This window comes from Anarrhichthys ocellatus, unplaced genomic scaffold, assembly GCF_004355925.1.
Source record: "Anarrhichthys ocellatus isolate YVR2014 unplaced genomic scaffold, GSC_Weel_1.0 scaffold37, whole genome shotgun sequence".
Classification (NCBI taxonomy): domain Eukaryota; kingdom Metazoa; phylum Chordata; class Actinopteri; order Perciformes; family Anarhichadidae; genus Anarrhichthys; species Anarrhichthys ocellatus.
The window spans coordinates 4,373,307-4,394,858 of NW_022280067.1; the positions used below are offsets into that span (position 1 = coordinate 4,373,307).

At 42.3% G+C, this 21,552-nt stretch overlaps 1 protein-coding gene across 2 annotated transcripts in view; it reads right to left on the reverse strand.

Annotated features, from left to right (window-relative positions):
• Positions 1-2,584: 2,584 nt before the first annotated feature.
• htr4 (5-hydroxytryptamine receptor 4) overlaps positions 2,585-21,552 on the reverse strand; it is a 139,522-nt gene continuing 120,554 nt past the window's right edge. The window contains exon 7 of one of the 2 annotated variants that reach the window (XM_031866966.1): positions 2,585-6,108. In XM_031866966.1, the coding sequence (XP_031722826.1) occupies positions 6,021-6,108 (88 nt within the window). In that variant the 3' untranslated portion in view covers positions 2,585-6,020. The remainder of the gene's footprint in view (positions 6,109-21,552) is intronic. The other variant, XM_031866967.1, reaches the window with a different exon arrangement.

Here is a 21,552-nt window from a genome sequence, read left to right on the forward strand (position 1 = left end):
GGATTTTTACAAAACATGAATCCAAAACTCCTTCACAGGTGGTCGGAAGCTCCGACTGTGTTTTTAAAGTAGTGAAGAGAAAAAAATATAGATTTCTAACATGAAAGTATTTTCATTTTGCGGCAGGAGTGTTTTCTTCTCGTTGCTCTCGGTCTCACTCGCTACACGACCCTTTGAATCCCTCAGATGGTTCATAACTCTGATTGATTTTTTTTTTCGTATCTCGTGATGCGTTTGTTAAATCTCCAAAAATGGTCTTCCTTTTTGGCTCATTAAATTCATGATGGTGGGCGAGCTTGACTTTCCTAATTTTAGACTGTTGAAGAGCTTCCCACACACACACACACACACACATGAACAAACATCTCCACACGAGAATGGACTTGCACACTGCCTGACATTCAGCGTACGCAGATGTCATGGAAACTGCAGCCGTGGAAGTGGGCGACTATTGAACAGCAACGTGAAGAAGAAAAAATGGGCAGAATATAGGGGAAAAAAGCATGACAGTCAATCTGCAAAGTCTGTCTCCTTTTATACTTATGGGAAAACAACAAACAGATGTTTGTTTGAAAAGAAAATTGTGGGTTTAAAGATGCTGAAAACATGAATGATTGCTCGTTAAAAAAGGCTGAATCTGCAACGTCTTTGGACTCAAAATGTCTCTGTGGAAATGAGTTTTATTTAGTTTATATTCTGCAGTCTTTGTTTACGGACGTTTGTGGCTTCACTCTGCAGAGGGAGGTCATGCTAATGAAGGACAGAGTGAAGGACACAAGGAAGCACGCCATCAGTATGTGCAGTCTGTGCTACTAGTCCCTGTGGTGCTGTTCTAAGCTTTGAAATGGTCAATTGTTGCGGAGGTAAAATCAAATGTGTAGAAACGTTTTCAATCATTAATAATTCATGATTCTGACTGTTGTTACGGAATCATTTTAATCTCTATTTGCAAGATGTTGGACATCCAAAATCATCAGGATGTTAAGACAAATTTATTCTGAGAGCAAAACCTTTCAGGATACTTTAAGAGAAACAAACTTAGCCAGAGTGAAATGAGAAGTTACTATTTCATAGTTTTTAATCTACATGTTTCACAGTTAACTGATGGAGATATACACTCTTCTCTGTCATTTAATAGGAAAATGTTTTATTTTATAACAAAAAAGAAATGATCTTAAAGATTTACAATCTACACTTTTCTCTCCGTAGTGGGAAAAGTTTCCAAAGGAACATTGACAAATATAAAAATATCTAGATCTTAATCACCAAAACAACATTGAACGCATATAGGAAAATAAATAATGTTCAATGCATCCGTAGATTGTTTCTGGGAGGGATTATGAACTTTTACTCTATTTAAACTCAGAACTTCATAAAATATATCAGACTAACTACTAACTTAATTCTTCCTCATATCACAAAAAAAGTGCTTGTGCTTCAAATATGGAAGAGGTCACAGTTTGAACAGAATGCTTAAACTTGTTCATCAGAGCAGGAAGCATGTTCTGTCTGTTTGATGCTGAGAAATGTATTTGTACGACAGAAACAACGCTGAAGCAGCCACTAAGATTACAGCATGTAGAGGGAATCCTCACGAGTTATTCACGAGTCAACAGCAGAATGTGAGACAAAGCATCTTGAAGTAACACTTGATAACACATAATCGACTTTATATATAAGAATACATATAATCTTTATGAATTACTTGTTTAGACTTGCTGTATATTGAGAAACAGACTCCTTGTCTGCATGGTCTTTCATTGATTCTCTGTCACACTGAGCACTTTAGACTCTTTAGAAAAAACTTGTTGCTGTGAAACAACTGACAAAACAAGCTCTACATCCCAAGAGCACCGAGCTGAAGAGCATCATCTGAACCGGAAAATGACTTGATATTGCAAGGGATTATGGGTAGAAGGGGAATGATTTTGACAGCTGATAGCTAACTGTTTTCCATGCTTGGAAAGTTGAATGTAACACCATGATGAACTGAGGAAGAACTACTTTCTGGGACCAGAAGAAGTTATTTATCTTTTACTCATTCCCTATCAGCTGGTGTGACACAAAGTTTATTGTACACATCTGTTTTTGACCTCCCCGCTTCTAATACAGCAGCCACAAACTTGTTGGGAAGTCGGGTTGCCAGAACTTGAAGTGTCCTTGAGTAAAACGCTGAATCCCAGACAGCGTTAAAATGATTCTGCATCCCAAATTATTATTTGGAGTATCAAACACCCCACTAGTGCGCTTCAAAAGCAGTCTGTTAAGAAGTGGACGTAGTCATCATGACGTCACCCATTGGTTTGTGGACTGACGTTTTGAATCCTCGAGTTCGGCCATTTCACCGTCACCATCTTGGAACGCGGTGAATAGAAGTGACCATATTTGTAAAGCGGAGGAGTGACGTAGAGACCTGTCAATCACAGTAAGTCCCGCCCTAAAGCATCCCCTGCTTTATGGTCTATTGACTCTAAATGGACCATCACTTACTAAATGAACATCATGCTGTATTGAAGAAGACTTGAAACTAGAGATTGAGACCATAAACTCATGTTTACAATGTTTACTGAGGTAATAAATCAAGAGAGAAGTAGAGTCATTTTCTCATAGTTTTAAGACACTTCCTCATCGGCTTCACTCGGCAGAACCGAAGTTTTGCCGCCTGATTGCTTCCCATATTTATGCTTGTTGTTCGGCTGCGACCTCGAGTGGCCTGAGCAATCATGACGGAAGCAAAGGAGGAAGTCGAGAGACGTATAAAAAGCGACAAAGTACACATAAGGGGGAAGGTCAGGGTGGATAGATGGCCCAAAGAAAAACATTAGTACGTATCCACGTCGCGTTGGCTACTTACGCACTTAGTTCATCCCAGACCAGATGATCTTTTCCTAAACCTAACCAAGTGGTTCTGTTTCACAACGTTAAATAAAATGGTCGTATGCGTCTTTCTGTGAGTCTTTGGCAAACAACCCATCCAGTCGTTTAGTATGAGGACATGTTGAAGCATTCCGACGGACAGCAGAGAACTATATTACGTTGGAGAGATGGTTCGAGACATTTATGTGGACATGTTGATACTTTGAGTCCATCGTAGCCGAATATGATGAACGAAATTAAACACGTCTCATGGCAGTTGAAGACTACAGGAGGTGAGTGATTCTCTGAAAACAGATTTTGGACGAGTATCTCTCAGAAACTGATGGATATTCATGTGTTGCTCAAGGACACTTCAGCCTGATAAACAGCTTCCTGCAGATGAAAATGATCACTCTGTTCAACGCTGGTACAGTACATCGACCGGCATTGGTGACATTTATGTTGAACATTGTACAGGACCCCTTAAAAATAACAAAAATAAATATATTCACAAAAAAATATAGATTTTGAGCTCTTCTGTAGCACTGATATGTCATTAAGTTTGACTCTCTAGTCTTATAAAACACGTCTTCTGGCTAAAAATGTGGAGGTTCACCGTCTGAAATGGGAATGTTTTCACATGATGGTGAAGAGCTGAAGTGAAGTGAACTATACATCTTATCTGATGGTGTGACCCTCCTCTCCCTCTCTCTTGGCTGCTCGATGTGTGACGCTCATATTTATGTATCTGGAGTAACATGAGAACTGGAGTCGTATTTGAAGTCTCAGATTGGACATTTCCTCTGAACTGTGACTTGCTAAACTGGGTCAATGGGCTCGTCTCTGCAGGGATTTGTAATTACGCCGTCCGCCCAGTGTTTCCAGTCAAGAGCTTTTTAGGTTGGTCTCCGTGCCAGTGAATCAGTCATCAGTGCTCAACAGTGTTTTCGTCTGATTAACTGATTTGAGAGGGCTGTGTTTGTTCCTATTCAACTCTTTCTGGAGGGTTCGCCTCTGTTTCTGTGCCTGCTTTGGCTCTGGTTCACTGTTTGTCTATATTTCATAGCTGTCCTCTTGGTGATAACTGTGTGATGTAAAAAAAAAAAAAAAAAAAAAAGACAAACAGCTTTGCTTTAAAGCCGGGTTTGGCATTGTTTAAGAAACCTGCAAGAGTAATAAGCCAGATTTTGAATCTGTCCAACTAAAAAGACCAGAGCCCAGAGTGGCCAACTCGTTTCCAATGAAAGTAGCAAGCAGCGCTCCAAAAGTCACTAATTCAAGCGAGAAAGTCGCCAGCACCGCCAGCCCGGCCCTCCAGGCCCTCCAGGCCTCCCTCCAAAGACACTTCATTCGGACAGAATGAAATAATTGGACCGGCTTAATGCAGTTTTTGTCTATTAGTTGCAATACAACAAAAAGGGTTTCTAAAAAATAGATTACCTTCCCTAGATGTATGCTCAATAGTAAGGGCTGTTGAATTAATTGTTTTTAAAGAATTTTTAAAATGAAGAGAAATCTGAACCTATAAAAGGACAATTTGTTGTTTATCTATAAATTCTAATTCACAGCATTTGGAGATGCGTGGTTGTCACTGACAAGCAAACATTTCTGCATGTTTGTGCGTATGATCCGTAGAAAGTTGGGTTGCAATGTTTTGTTGGGTTTTCAACAACATGAGTTCAAACTTGGAAAAATGCTTTTGATAAACTGATCTTTTAAGCTGTAACACACACAGCCCTGACATATGTCGTAAGTTCATACAGTTTGGTATTTCTCATGTGATAGGAATCAGAAGTGTATTTGCACATCCAGCAGACACAAAGCAACGTTATCATACATCTTAACTCGTGTTTGTCTCCCTGATGATTTTACAATATTCAGCCTCCTTTTAGATCTGCTTTGGTCTCCACCACCTCCTGAGCTCTAGATGCTGTGCGTTACTGCTGTTTGGTGCCAGGCAGGAAGCTCAATGTGGGATCATTAGAGGTTAATCACTAAAATTCTGACGAATGCAACTCAGATTTAAAAAAAAAGGACATGGATGCATTATGGGTAAAGATAACGAGTTGGCTTTAGTGTTCTCCATCCCCATGAAGATGGACAAATGGAAACATTTCCGGTACATTCTTTGAAGTGGCCTCGGAGGCCACAAGGGCCGTGTCCAGAGGGAAGCGGGGGCCACACAGCGTGCGTGAGATGGGGGGATATTCACACACACACACACACACACACACGCACAGTTACACTTGTACGAAAACATGCATCGCCATGTAAATGCACACAAAAACCCACACGCGCTCATCAGCTTGTACGAGTTGTGATCCTCGAACTTTTCCTCCCGACGGAGCCTCGTGGGGTGAGGGGCACGGAGTGTGAGCTAGCAGCCTCTGTAATAATGCACTTTGACCGCTTAGGTCAGGGATTTAACGCAGCCTTGCAAACACATTCCGCCTCTTTTCATGAATATCACTTGTTTGAAAAGCTCATTTTTGCCAACGTATTAAGCTCGTTCTACAAGGAACAACCTTCTCAAATCTATCCTCAATCTTTCTGACTTCGTACCGGAAAACAACAGAGAGCATCGTATAATAATCACAAATAGGTCCTCTGTACGTAATATCAAATAGCTTTGGCAACATGATTCCCCTCCACGACTCCCAGTCAGTCATTAATCACGTCTCACGCTGTGAAATTCTCCTACAACATTCCAGCCAAGCTGCCGGTTCTCCACAAGACAAGCAGAGCTTCACAGATCGCTACCAGCGGGCCTGCTGGTGGGATCGCAGTCGCATTCTGGATCTGATTCAGTTCGACTGGGACAGCTCAGTCTCCGTGAGGCTGCAGACGGGAGTACCAGCATGACAGAAACGGCATCAGAAAGACAGAGAACTGGTTTAGTTCCAGTCCACTAGGTCCCCCCTCCCACCTTTAAAGACCACAGGATGAGTTTCGACTGAACTTTAAAACCAGACGCAAACTTTGTAAAAGTCACATTCCTCGCCTGGATCCCTGAAGTCCCATCGGGACTCTGTTTATTTAGGAGATCTGCTGGATTTGTAGCATCTGATTTGAGCCGTGAGGGCCGCGGTGTGTTGTCCGTCGTCTCTGCGGTGGCGGTGTGAGAGCCGAGGACATGGGAGATGTGACTGAGGAGTCGTCGTTGGTCACAAGCAGGACTCGTGGGACTCTTTGACGGTGTGCAGAGACTTCTTCTTCTGCTCCGTGTGGTTCCCGTTCTGAAGCACAGAATACCTGAGAGAAGACAGAGGACAAGTTGCAGCCATAAGGACACATTTAAAAAAGACAACTTATATGAATACTGACAGACTGCTTCCTCAAAATGCTGTGGTTGCAGCTATCTTATCAACACTGCAGACAATCATGTCTTGTTTTTTGCTACTGTTTTAAACATAGAGATCTCATGTTTCAAACAAATAGTTTTCTGGTCTTTACTTAGGCCACAGAAATCAAAGTAATATCACAGAAACACGGCAAAACCCACAGAAAGTTTCACACGACAAAGTCAAACTGCAGTGGAAGAAAATTGAAAATAGCCGCCACCAGGCTCTCATATCTAACTATGAAGCCAGTAATCTCTGTCCGTCTGTGTGTCTGTCCGTCTGTCCGTCTGTGTGTCTGTCCGTCTGTCCGTCTGTGTGTCTGTCCGTCTGTCCGTCTGTGTGTCTGTCCGTCCTTCGCATGTCTCAAGAACTGCTCATCCGATCCTCTTCACACTTGGTGGGTGTATTGCTGAGGACCCAAGGACGCGCAGTGTGGACTTTGGTGCAATTTTGGCATGCGTTCAATATTAATAAACGTTGACTAAACAAGTGAGCAGCGTTCTTTGCAGGAGTGTGGGCGGGGTTTCAGGGCGGACGCCTCGGCTCACTGACTGCATGCCGGACACACTAACGTTCCAACCGAACTTTTCTTCACTTCCCTGGAGTCAATGAGCTTCCCAACGGCCACTCGCAGAACGGTCACTGCACTACTAATAAATAATAAAGAGGCGGGAAGTGGCGGATGCAGATAAGGTGCACCAGCAGTTCAGCAGTCCAACAGCTTTTAATAAGAAATGATCGTCCAAACAACACGAGAGAACACATCTTTACGTTCCCTGAAGTACGTTCTCGACAGCTTGGAAAGGAAGGGATGAGCGGATGGGTATTCAGCTCAACACTCGATGCCACTAAATACTACACACTGGTCCTTTAAGAGATTTTCAGTTTTCTTTTTAATACATTTGAAAACATTTCAGGAATCCTGTTTCATCATTATGAGGTACTGAGTGTAGATTGATGAGAGGAACAATGTGAACAATTTCAGCCTAAGTCTGCAACATAAAATGTGAAAACGGGGGTCTGAATATTTCTGAATGTAGTATAAGAGGATGCTTTTATCGGCTGCTCCACTGTGCCACTTTCTGATTTATATTACTTTGTTCATGCAAGCAGGTCTAATATGATAAAAGACGCATATGACACAGAGATATCCAACATGGTATTGGTTCAGGCAAACAGTCTTGCACAAACCAATTTAAATTGGACATTAGTGCACAACAGCCAACAAGGCTGAGAGCACGTTTGTCAAAGTCAACAGAAACTCATTCGGCAGCCGTAATGGGTCTCATCTGTAAACAGTAACAGAGACTTCACCGCATTGAATGAGCAGAATGGATGTCTGTGGTACACATGCAAGTATCCACGTATGCATGTGTGTGTGTGTGCCTCACCGCGGGCTAAAACCATTACGAGCTGTTTACACAAACACCCTGACCGGAGACACTTCCTGCTGCCAAACTGGCCGTGAAATTTACCTTCCAGACAGCCTCGAACATTTAGGGGTTTTCAGAAGGAAACGGGCTGCAGATCCTCGCCGGAGCGGAAACCCAAAATTGCTGCCACATTGCGGCGTTAAACCCTCAGCTGGTCTCTCTGCGGTTCTGTGAGTGTGACGTCGATGCTTATGCTCTTGGGTGGAAACAAAGATGTTGGAGACCAGGGGGAAGTTATTGATGACTTCTTCATTGATCTTTCACTGAGTGAAGCCCAGTGCTACATATGTCTTCAGTCAAGTCTCAGTGGAGTACAAGCGAATCAAACGTGTCTGAGTCATGCTCTTTGAAGCTCACTTATGAGCTGTCGGTGGTTTGCTTCACAGCACTGACATGATGCTATACGATGCTGCCATCTGTGAAGTGATTTGACAACACAGCAAATGGTGTTTCTAGGAACGTGGAAATGTAAAAAATCTCAGCAACAACAAAAAGCATCAACTTTCATGCTGCCATCAGCATATTGCTGTGATTTTTTTGGATTTTCCAAAGAACTGAAGGTTTAAATGTTCATTGTGGGTTCGGACAATTCTGCTCTGTTTTAAGATTAAAATGTATGAGAAATTGTCATAATTAGCGCATCATCTTTGATTATGATTTTAGAGTTGTGACCAAAAACGTGATTTTGACATTTGATCACCAAAATCTAATCACTTTCCTGCTCCAGGCAGAGGATCCAGGCAGAGGAGGCCACATTTTAAGCCCCCCCCCCCCCCCCCTCCCCCCGAGATATTGCGCTCACAAGAATGGACTAAACAGAAGTACGTACGGACGGATGGACAACCTGAAAACATAATGTCTTCGGCCACCACTGACGCTTGGCCCGGAGGCCTAAAAAGTTTTTTGGGGTTTTTCAGTTCATCCTTAAGTCTTTTTTTTTTGTGCCAAATTTGAAGAAAGCCCCTCCTGGTGTTTCTGAGATATAGAGTTCACGAGAATGGGACGTACGTACGATCGGATGGACGGAGGGACAGATGGACGGAGAAAACGAAAACAAAATGTCTTCGGTTGTGTTTTTCTGAAAAGATGACATGTTGTACTGCTGTCATGGTTTATACAAAATGCATCAGCTTGAAATTCAACAATAACAGAGTGCTTTGGATTATGAAGGTTCCTCTTTTTAGGGGAATTTTTTCAAAATGATCACCAGCTTCAGCAGAGGTGGATGTGGTTTGACACAAATTATTCATGAACCCTTTATTGTCATCAGTAGATTGTCATTTAAATCCTGGTTTTGCTGTGAAATATCAATATTTAACAATAAACTAACCCTGAACATATGTTAGAGCTGCATCAATATCGAGGAGCAGGAGAATAAAAGAAACAGTGCACATAGAATCTAGATCATCAACTCAAGTACATTATAATGAACATGAAATGATGATGAAACTATATAAAAGAAAATGTTTTGGGACACATAACCAGCCTGTATCTTCATGTACAGATTAATATAAATGCTGTGCGATATAAAGTTAACCAGTTTAAAGCTAAAGAGAGAGGAAGAAAGCCCAACATGTGACAGAAAACTTTCATCTAAAGCCTCATTAAAGAAGCACAAACTCTTAACATGAAAGCAAGTAACGAACGCAGTGAAAGCTGATGTAATATACAGAAACATTTATTCTAATGTACAGGAAACCTCAAACTGTTAGTGTGAGCTCATTTGGAGCATTTTTTGGGTCATCTTCATACTTGGATCAAATGAAAATGTTTGCAGCGGGACATGTGGCCGCATCCACTCCGTGTTTACTGGTGGTTTTGTTTGTACACAGCTGAGCCAACAGGCCAACTGGCAGAGCCGGAGACAGGATGGAGATCTGTTTAATGATGCCAGAGGAGAGAGAGGGACAGACGGCCCGGATCACCAGCAGACTAAACATTGCTGCATATTTTGGGCAGCAGTACGGCAAACATTCATCTTTCCAAAGTGCCCTTTAGCCAGACTTTGAATGCTGCATGCCAGACCCTGACGTCTGGAGGAAGAGCGGGAAAGAGAGGAGACGATTTCTCAATGAAGATCAATGTGGTGTAAACTGGTCCAAATAACATTAAGTACTAACATACTGTGTAGATTTTAAGACATCACACGTGAATGGCACCAGACATTTTAAGTAGAGATAGACTTTCCTTCTCTGGCGAATGTTGATATAATGTAGAAGTAGAAGTATAGGATGAAGAAGCTAAACACACAGGAAGGTGGCGCTAGTCTCTGTGGATTACTGAGGAATAATGAGTAATTAATGAGGTTCCTGGATACAAACACTTTGATTGTGAGCTGGATGTCAGTATTTCACTCCTAAACTTCACAGCGGTCTGACTCCACTGGATTAACCTGAGAATGAAGGAGCTTGGCCTCGCTGTGTGAAGGAGATTTTCATTGTCTGAACAAAGTAACACGGAGCTCTTACAAAGGATTTACAAAAGGTTCTTGTTTACGGTCAATAAACCAATGGATTTTATAGCCTCATCACAATGTAACGTTTTACCTTGATCCTTGATCCTTTTCTAACTATACAGTGTTTCTGTTAAAACTAATCGCCTTCACATTCACTACAGGAGCGGCAGCTTGTTTGGTGACTTGCTTGAGGGCAGTCATTAGTAACGACGGTCCAGTACCACATTCACTTTGCTGTCACTTTAATGTCTCTGGTGGTACAAGTGGGGCTGCTTCTGGGCAACACTGGATTTGCAGGATTTCTGCAAGTACCTTGATTTATCAGGTATTTAATTCACTGAACGCTTATTACATCGGTAACTCATTGAGTTAATTCAAAAGATCTGAATGCCCACATACTCATGTGTGCTCCTCATCCAGTTGTTTTTTCTGGTTTGGACCATTTTCCCTGTAACCAGATGGTTTGTCGCACAGAACGATCTGAGAAGCCGCTGAAACATTTTGGAAAATGGCAGGAACTTTAATAAAACGAATGGATAAACAATCTGTCAATCAAACTCTTGCAGAACCCAGTCGGGAGAAGAGCGAAAAACATCTTTTCCATCGAGAAAAAGCCTTCAGTGTCGTTCTTTGCTCTTCTGTCAATGAGGAAATACTCTCCAGTTCTGATATAACGGATGCTATCGCGCCATCTACGCTAACCTCATCAGGAGCCACCATTTTTGTTTGGAACAAACATTCAGCTCAAATTCAGAAATATATATATAAATAAATAAAGGTATTGGACAGGCGTATTGATATCTTAAATAGTTTTCTCTGCCTCACGTTATTCTGAAAGCTAGGGTACTTGGGGTTTATGATACCATTAGATTTATGGAATTTATGAAATATCAATATTTTGTGATAGAAAATGTGTTTAGTAACAAACGTTAACGAGGCCTGCAAACAACAGAACAACCTTTGTCACAGAGCAAATTCCTGAATGTGTATGAATGACATGTGATCGCATCTTTTGATTCCCCCCCCCCCCCCCCCCCCCACACACTCACTCTCTCTCTTGATGCCCACTCTCGGTCACTCACCCTCTCTTCACTCCATCTCATTACACACTTGGCCTCTCTCTCCCTCCCTCTCCACTTCTTCTGATGATCCCACTCAGTCTTTCTGTCTGAAGTGCAATAATTGATCATCACAATCAGGAAGCCATTTCCCTCTTTCTGTCTGTCTTTCTGTCTTTTCTTGAGCTCTGTGTCCGGGGTCTATTTCTATCCAGGTCACCAATCTGCCACAACAAGTGGCCCGTTTCAGCCACTCGAGGCAAGAAAAAACAAAAAAAACCTGACTGAGAAGCGAGAGCTCACTCCCCGCTGTGATGCTGATGAGGAGAGAAGAGGTCGGGACAGGAAGAGGAGGAAGAAGAAGGATGAACACAATAGACCGGAATTTGAAAAGAGATTACACAGCACTGAGCGAACAACAACAACATTTTATGTAAAAATTATTCAAAGTTTACTCCCCCGAGGAAAGTTTGCTTGTAGCTTAGCAACAGACAAAAGAAACAACATGAATGTTGGCAGAGCAGCATGACTTTATAAGACTTTATAAGACTCTAAGACAAACTCCTCTGACCTTGAAGGAGCAGTTTGTTTGCAACCCGAAGATCCAACCAAAATGTGCACAGGTAAGCAAAAGCATCGCTGCAAAACAAATTACTGGAGGTAAGTGTCATCACCTCAATTACAGAGAGAGAGAGAGAGGAAGGTTTCCTGTTTCGGGGTCGGTTGGGACGAGGGAAGGAGAGAGGGCAGGAAGAGGAGAAATCATTTAACACAACAGCAGTTCGAGGAGATTTCACGTTTGCAATATTTTGCCCCGTGAGGAAAGTTCATAGTCATGTTCAAAGTCAAACTAAATAAAACTCCAAAAGAAAGAAATATGTTGATTGGGGCTCCAGACTCCAAACTTTCAAAACGATGAACTAAAGCCGGTCAGCGCTGACGCAGCATTGCTGACACCAGGTCCACTGAAGGAATCGCAAAGTTGTTCTTTCATGGGATTTAAATCTCGCCGGCTAGTTTTCTTGCTCTGCTGCTGGATGAAAACGGTCTGAAGACACGTCAGAGAGCATCAGGGAGAGCTGAGAGAGTTTTAACTGGGGCCAAAGAAACCCAATCTGAGCCGGGCAAACAGAAACAGGCAGGGGGGGGGGTACCACAGACGTTTCATGTATGGTCAGAGGAACCGAGGTGGGAGGTCAGTTAGTGACAAACTGCTGTGGAGTGTGAAGCGGACAATGACAAGTTTTATAATTTTTCTTAAAACTTTGCACAACGGTTATTGAAGCAGGATTGTGACCCAAAGCTATAGCGGCACCAAAACCCCACAGCAGCCGAAACAAAGCAGAATATGAGACCATTTCCACCTCATTTAAAGCTGACATGTGACATCCGTGAAATGAGGCAGCCTAGCTACAGCACAACTAACGAGAACAGTTCGAGGATCATCTTTTGCTGACATTGAAGGCTGTGCCCTTCGTGAACATACTTCATTGTTCAAAATATAACTTTTTTTTGCAGAGGATCTTTCAGTGCTGCTCCCCATTTCAGTGCAGACTGTAAGGAACATTTAACTGGTTATGAAACAATCTCAACTTAATATCGATGCCTCTATATGACCTTTATAAGTAAACGGCACCATCAGCAAGAATATTGGCTGTTTGTTAGTGATTCTTAATGTCTGTCATTGGGTCCGTTTCCCCACAAAATCAGACAAAACTACGGCAAGCAGGTTCACCAGAAACCCTGCAGCTCAGACTCCAGCAGAGACCGGTCCACCATGGACAGACCCAGATCCTCCAGCAGAGACCGGTCCACCATGAACAGACCCAGATCCGGCTTCAATGCAGCCTTGGAACTGCAGTCAGAGCTCCGGAGGGAGGAGGAGAGCTCAGCTCCCGGCAGCAGCAGCGTCTCCTCCTCCGTCATCAACATCGACACCACGCTGCTGGAGACCCAGGACGTATTGCTGGACCCGCTGGAGGGAAGGGAGGCACAGGAGAACCAGAATCAGGACTGAGAGGGGCAGCCTGTCAGACCCTGCTGCAGTAGAATGAGAGGTTTTCTAAAGGGAGTCTGGTGCTCAGAGACACTACTACTCTACTTCACAGGGACCGCTACAATCAAGGCAAAATTAAAGTTCCTCGTTGTAGCTTTAAAACACATTTTTGAGTTTAGTCAACTCTCCCTGGATTGGTATTTTAAAAGAAACTCAAGAGGAAACTGAATGTTTCCTCTTGCATGTTATTAAAAACATAAAACAAAGCAAGGTGATTATTTGGAGCAGCTCGGAGTCAACACACTGCTGAGAGGACAACTCCTCTGAGCCCGACTACTTCAGCTAGCCGGCACATAAAAACACCAAAGTCTTCGCCCCACCAGCTTCCCCTCGTTAGGATCTGACGACAGCCCGCTGAGCTGTGTGGGATTAGACGGCAGAGCAGAGCAGAGCTTTTCACAAAGCGTCCCTCACCGCAAACACAAAGTGTCCTTCCCTTCTCTGTCTCAGCGATAGCATCTGCAATTTCAAGCTTAGTTTCAGAGAGAGGGACGGGGGGGAGGGAGGGAGTCCGTCGTAACCCCAGGGAGGCCTCTCCGGGTTCATACCAGGCCACCAAACCAGAGCGCAGAGGTACCAAGATGGATGCTTTGATCCAGCCTGTTATCGTATGTATTTTCCTTGCTTTTCTTCCTCCTTGATAAGAGGTTTTAAACCCGTGAGGCCCAATCAGACTCAAGTCCTCCACTGAGCAATTCTAAGAGCAGCAAGGGCGATGGACCCACGAGAAAACGGCTTAATCTGAAATAGACCATGCACTGATAACAGGGACGCCACACAATCAACGTGATTGGCTCAAAATAAAGACGTGTTGTTATATATGAGCACTCTATTCTGTCGTACACATAAATTTGTCCCGCTTCCTTTCTCTTCAGCTCCTCTGTTTTCTCTACACCAGTGTCTCTAAAAGAACACCGGCCATCTTTATTCTGAGTATCAAATACTCCCCGTAGGATGAAAAGTGTCTCTGACAAAAAGTGTGTTCTGTGCTCCTTTGTTGTGGACAGCGGCTACGCTTGGATTCACAGAAGTCAACAATAGAAGAAAGACCACCCAGAATCACAGCAAAACAATCGTGTTACAAATATTACAGTGATATTGTGACTCTGACTCATCTTCTAAATGCTCTGCACTCCATGTTCTTCATTTCAACCGCTTCTTTGAACAAAGTTCTGCTTCAACAAATACAAAATGACACGGTAAACATGTTTGACAGGTTTATAAGAGAGAGACCAGTGGGTCCCATAGCTTCATGTAAAGTGACTTACAAACACAAATGACTTTTATACCAACCAATAATAAGCATGAGTTGTCTGAGGTCTGATATCTATATATCCATAGCCAAATCAAATAATACAAAATGAGAATTATTCACAAACATCTTTTGTATAAATACTTTAACACATAGCTGCATACACAGCTTCTGTGTCATGCTATTCAATCCATCTAACATATTTAGAAAGAAAGATTTTTAGTACTCAAATACTCCTTGAAACACTTTATTTAATTGTTCCGACACCAACAGGTTCTCCTTCTACACGGCTAATGTTCCAGCCTTCTTTGTGCTCCATCATTATGGATCGTGCTAAGGTGGTGTGATAAGGAGGTGGACTCGATGATGCTCGGTGCTCTATCATAGTCTAAAATGATGGACAATGTTTCCCTGTGGTTGAATTCTTAATGTTAAGATGTCGGCCATCACCCAGAGGATTGCTGGTGTTTGTCAAATGACCCCGTGTTGCATAATTGCAATACATTACGCTTGGATAATGGCAGATATTCTCTGCTGTAATACGATATGTTTTTCAGAATTGCACCTGCTCCCCTCAGCGTTTGCCTCTGTGCAGCGGGTCAGGCAGCCTGAAGAGCGTTTTTCTGTTGTTGTTGTTGAGAGTGTCCTCTCCGACGGCTGGAGGCGCACTGAGCTGACAGCACTGAGGCTAAAAGCACTGAACCTCCTGCTCCGTCCGTCTCAGAGCATTAAAACAGGCTTTAGCCGGGACACAAGCACTGAGGCATGAGGGTGAAGTACGCAGGCAGGCGGGCCTGTAGGGGAAGTCAACAAAAACACACATGATTGCATGTGTGTGTGTGTGTGTGTACCTGCATGTGGACACACACGCACATAAGCACATGCGTATCGGAGCCTCCAGGTAAATAGGGTCCGTGTGTGTGTGTGTGTGTGTGTGTGTGTGTGTTGAGTAAGAGATCCCTGTGCTGCTGGCTCTTAGTGGATCAGAGGTTTGATTATTTCTGGATGACTGACGCCTGCAACACACCATTCCTCGACAAATTGCTGACATGACTGGAATAATGAGATATCACTACTGTGTGTGTGTGTGTGTGTGCGTGTGTGTGAGGGTGTGTGCGTGTGTGACTGCAAGTGCACATCGTTTGTGTCATGTAAGTTGTGTATTTTAAGAACTGGACTACGTTTGTGTGTAAGAATTCTGGCTGCATGATACTATGAAGGTAGAGAGTCCATTATGCTTCTCAAATAAATCCACAGATTTTCACAGAGACCTTATTGAAATACATAAAACAAGAAAATTGTCACAATTGTAAGTCTGCAGTAGTGTGGCCTTTAGTAAAGAATGAGCCGGTGCTTTGTGATGGTTATGTGTTCAACAACTTATCGTTCTGTGTGTTTACAAAATTGTGTCTGTAAGTTTTTACCCTGAAAGAAACTGTGACCACAATAATAAAAGTGGAACTAAAACTAAATAAATGATAATCTCAAATGTCCAAACTCACACTAGAAATGAAATAAGACTGAACTGAAATGTACATTTAAAACCTAATACTATAATTACTTTGACTCCTGTACAGCTCAATGTAGTTCCATAAAATATAAAATATAATGGTCATAGCTCATGGCTGTGAATATTGTATGTGTATATGTGGAAATGTACCTTTTGGAAAGAATCCTTTGTATTCTCACGTCGCTGCTTGTGATATTCATTACTTCTTGTTGGCTAACTGGTCGCTTTTGGTTGTCTGGGGAAAATGAGATCCTCCGACACTGACTACAGATGTTTTTCTTTCATTTTCCGGTGGGAGAGAACATTCACATTGACTCTAACAGCTTCAACGCCCGCGAGAAGATTGCACAGAAGATTGCACAGACTGCAAGCGGCGGGCCAGAGTCATCGGCATGAAGAACTAACCGGCTCAAACCAGCTGAGAGCAGTGCAGAGCTGCAGCCATGAGCTAACCAGAGGGGCACGCTCACGTGCACTAACATGCACTAAAAACACCCTCAGCCGGCCCGGCTATGTAAACAAAGCAAGGAGAAGCAGTGAAGCTCTACGTACCCCTCTACGTCATTTTCAAAATAAACTTCCCTCTTCACAGGTTTAGGTTAGGAGAACGTCTTGGTTGATGCTCATATGACTATAGTGACTCTTGTGACTTACGACCAAAATGACAAAATAAGTCAATGTTGACTTTTAGTTTCACACGAGACACAACCACCACTCCCACCTGCCCTGCACGGACTATCTCCCTCTTTATACTCTTCTTACTGTCTGATAATGAAGCTGATGTGTTTGTATTGGAGTCGGTTGAAAGTTCAGTGCGTCACATACAGATCCTAAACGGTGCTTTGGTGCATCGAGTTTGCAGTGAGTGTTGTTTTTCCCATCTATCCAAAGATGCACGTCATGATTCCCTCGATAGATCAGCCGTGACTAAATATCTTGCAAACAAGCTCGGTAATAGTGTTTGATTTAATATCAAACTATATCAATATTTAGTTTCACATTCATTCTGAATATTATCTACCAAAGAGCTTCCTCATTGCCAGTGTTTTGGTACATTTTGTAAAAAGAACAAGAATAATTTTAATGAAATCTTAAGTAAAGAGGTAGAAATGAAACACCAAAGTACAGTTTACATTTTGTACAACCTCATCATTTCAAGTGTTGATTGTAAAAAGAAATGTGGCATTAATGTTATGTTGGGAGTGAGGATGATGTGAATAAAAACGTTCACTGTACAATCTGACAGCCACTGCAGAGACAAGCCACGGTTAATATCACGATTAATATATAAAAGAAGAGATGTTTCATGAATGCTCATAGAAATGTGCCGGCTATGTTGTGACAGGTTTGCTATGAAATGCGCCTGTGATGGACTTTAAAACCTATTTTTTTCCTTTTTTTCCCTGAATGAGTGGAAACAAACCCCACCATAAAGTCAGCTCTGTAGTGTGACTGTAAACACTTGTTTTGAGGAATATCTCATGTTTGCCGTGGTCCTCTGGGCTTTAGAACTGATGTTTGCTGTTCTTTTCTGAGTGACCGGGGAGTAAAATCAGCCGTCAGTTCTTCTGTCAAACCTCAGACACAAGAAGAGACTGTTTGAATAATTCACAGATGCCCGCTGGCAGTGCTCTGCTCTGGTGACTTGCTTGCCAGGAGAGAAGCCCTAATGAGTGGACAGGCACACAAAATGACCTCAAAGACAGTCAGAAAAACACATTCATTGTCTGTTCCACGTGTAAAATACGCTCACCAAAAATCAGCCAGACAAGAATAGGCAGACACACACACACACACACACACATGTCAAGCCTGCACATTTACCCTAAATAAGGCCCTATAACAGCCCAATTCACCCTCTAAATGAATAATATATGACTTTACTCCATTTAAATAAAGATAAATATCTTCTGAAAACAGTTTGGTTCAAGGTTAATCCTGAAAAAAGCTTAATCCTTTGTAAATCATAAATGATAATCATTGTAAAATCTCAGAGCAAAGGGTCAACTGTGTAAAATCACACCTGATATGAATAGATTGATAAACTGTGCCGAGGTCTAATCATCAAATAAATGCTGAGGAGAGTTCTCTGTTGGTAGATGAGAGCTGAGTTTATACCGGTATTCATGTAGAATAAACCTTCATAATGACAGAAAGCAGAGACATGTGTCTCTGCTTGGACATACGCTGTCACTCTGCTGTCCCTGCTGTTTGAACGATACCAGCAGCTGACTGGCAGCGTTTGATCTGATCCCTGACCTGTTGGTGGCGAGGCCTGAGGACAGCGATGTCGGTCCGTCGGTCCGTCTGTTTACAGCTGTAGCTCACAGCTATGAGCCACACTGCCATCAGACAATTTAGGATTTATATGAACTGTTTTTCATCTTTGTATTTTCTATTTTAGTTGCATTTTTTTACTTAATTTAATCGTATTGCTACTGTATGTACTGTACTGCAATAATGTCAGTATTATTTATTTTACACATGATAATTGTTATTTTATTATTTATATATGTTTACATTTTCATTCTATTGTTTTTTTTCTTCTGTTGGAATCTTTAATAAAACTCTGGCACAAGAATTTCCTTCGGGATTAATAGAGTCCGTTTTTGTCCATTTTTGTTCAAAAATAACAAAAATATGTTTCATAAATACGTCTCATATCAGCCTCGTTTGATGCATTGTTAACGTGGTGAAACGATTAATTAGGTTTAGGCAACAAAACTACTTTCTTGAGATTAGAAACTAGAATGACGGACGACTCGTCAGGTTGCAGTTTACATCCATGTCGCTTGCTCACGTCATTGGAGCTTCTTCTTCTACTACGTCATAATATATAAGGTATTGATTTTTCTGCCGACTTGGCTGATGATGTGATTTGGATAACACAACAACAAAAAACAAGTTTCATGTATATATATTATATATACATATATTGTGGTTTTCTACCGTTATAGGTATATTCATCATGTGTAGATTACCTTTCTGATAAACATTTATCCTGCATACGAGCACTCTCCGGGTTTTTGGTTCGAGTCATAATCAGCAGAAGGAATTCGCTCAGTTGTCATGGAGATGATCACCAAATGAACAGAAACAAGTACGTCTCCTTGACAACTGAACAGTCTGCTGAGGAGGACCCTGCGGAAGCCAGCGTCCCCCTGAGCTGAGACTATATCGTCAGACAATGTCTCTGAGGTGCTTATGGCTTTGTGTTTTGAGTATATTTCTCTTTTTGTACCCACGATGCATATTATAGTTCAATCAATCAAGCAAGCAATCAAAGAACACGTGCAAAGAAAATCTAAAAGATACCCAGGAGACACCAAAACACCCAAAACACAAAGCATTGCAGCCGTCTTTGGAGTCCCACATGTTGTACTTCCTGCATGAACATGACAACAACAGAACCCTAAACTTTACTTCAGATCTATTTCCACCTGGAAGGAAAATTATACTTCTGCAGCGCGGAGTCCCGAGAGATGAAGGGGAAAGATCCTCATATGATGCTCAGACAGAAGACAAACAGACTTCTCACATCGTGCAGCTCAGAAGCATTCAGGGAACTTATAAATTGGTGCCCAATTCCACCAAATGTCAGAGTGGTGCCACCCGGTAGCCATGGCAACATGGAAAGGATGTTTTCTTTCAAACAATCGACAAAACTGCACCGTTTATCACAGCCAGAAACTGTAAAAAACGTCATTATCGTCAGATTTTCATCTTTCCAACGGTCCTTGAATGTATCATTTCTGACAAAAAAACAACCGAAGCGAAGCTTAAAATTGTGACATTTCATCAACAACATTGTATTCCACATACCTCATTTAAAATCTCGCCACAAATAAACTGTTTACTTTAACTAGATCCTGTAAAAAACATTACCGTACATTCTGAGCTCCTATTGGCAGCTAGGAAGCCATGATGGAATCGACTGAGACCAACAGTCACGGGAACTGCAGGCTGTTTGTGCTTGATGTTAAAAACTACTGAAAATATTACCAAAACTAATGTCCTAAATCTCTCTGACATCGATTAACTTATGAAATAATTTGTCTTTGAGAGAGGACAGAGAAGGAGACAGACAGAGGAACACACAGAGAAAGAGAGAGACAGTGAAGTTAGCGAGGCAGCAACCCACACCAATTCAATTAGGAAGTGACAATCCTTCCTGACCAGTTTAACGTGGCTACTGATGGAGAGCAGCTCTCTGCCCGCTGACTACAAATCAGTTTTCCTGGAGAAGGATCAACGTGGACACTAAAGGCCAATGAAACGGTTGAACTCTGCCATAAAGGAAAATGTCCCATTAATCAACTTGGCTGTTACACAGCGTCACATCCAGTTAATGGGGGTCAACCAAGTCGCGGCATCTTGCGTACTTCAGCGACGGCACTTCCGTGGTTATTTTTACCCAAAAACCTGACCGAGTAGTTTTGTTGCCTAAACCTAAATGAGTTTCCTGGAAAGACGGTTTATTTTGAAAAGATGTATGTAAGGAGCGTAGATACAATACGTGGGGCTGGCTTTCGTGGGAAAACGCACAAAAAAGGAGGAGTGACATTTCATAAGATACGAACTGCCATATAAGGAGACGTTGCATGTGTACATGTCTAGTATTATTTAGACATTTTCCTCTGCTTGCCTTCACTTGTACTAAAGTTGTCCCCCTCAGCGTGTCACTAAATGAGCTGAATCCCCAGTGAAATGGCTACAATAATGGATTCTTGATCACATCTGGTTTTATTACACAAACTGACACATTTTTCTGCATGTTTTCTCATCTAACGTTACAACCAAACTCTTCTTCACTTCCCTGTCGTCAAAGAGCGATGACGACCGGCCTGTTCCGAACTAACCACGCCCCCAAAGGACACTACGCTAGTGTTTAATTATTACAGCATGTCTGGAACTATAACGGTGTTCCTCCTGACCCTGCTGATCAAAGTTGAAGTTGTCCATCTTCAGAAAGGAAGAGACGAGTAGAATCCTACAAGAAGACTTCCTCCACAGTGGTAGCTGGTCAGTAGAGTGCACACAGCAGTACCATTTAAAGAGCTATGACTATGTTCACACTTATAGCTCTGAAAATGGCGCTGCCGTCCACAACAATCAGAGGAGATGGCGTCTTTGAGTCGGCTGTATTACTGCATTACTTATAATCTCTCTCGTGTCTCTCAAAAAACACAACCACGCACAGCTCCAGGACAGCCGGAGCCTCGGTCAGATGGTGTCGTGAGGCTACTCGGTTCTGTCCGGAGGTCTGGAGTTCATGTCAGGACACAACGCAAGGGAAACCACAATGGAATGAAAACAACATCAGAGCGGCGGAAAAGTCAGCGACAGCTTTGCAAACATTTAGACATTTGTGTTCTGCATGTCAGCAGAAAGTCTGTGGGATAAAAAAATGTGAAATTTTAAAAAATGGTGCTTCCTCTTAATTCTAACAAATACCCAGCATCCCTTTTCTCAACTCCCTACGCTCACACTTTCAGTTTTATCAACCCACTAAGATGAATCTTTCATAATCAAGCAAATGTGTGTGTGGGTGTGTGTGTACAAGAGAGATATTTTGAAGAAGTATGCTCTTG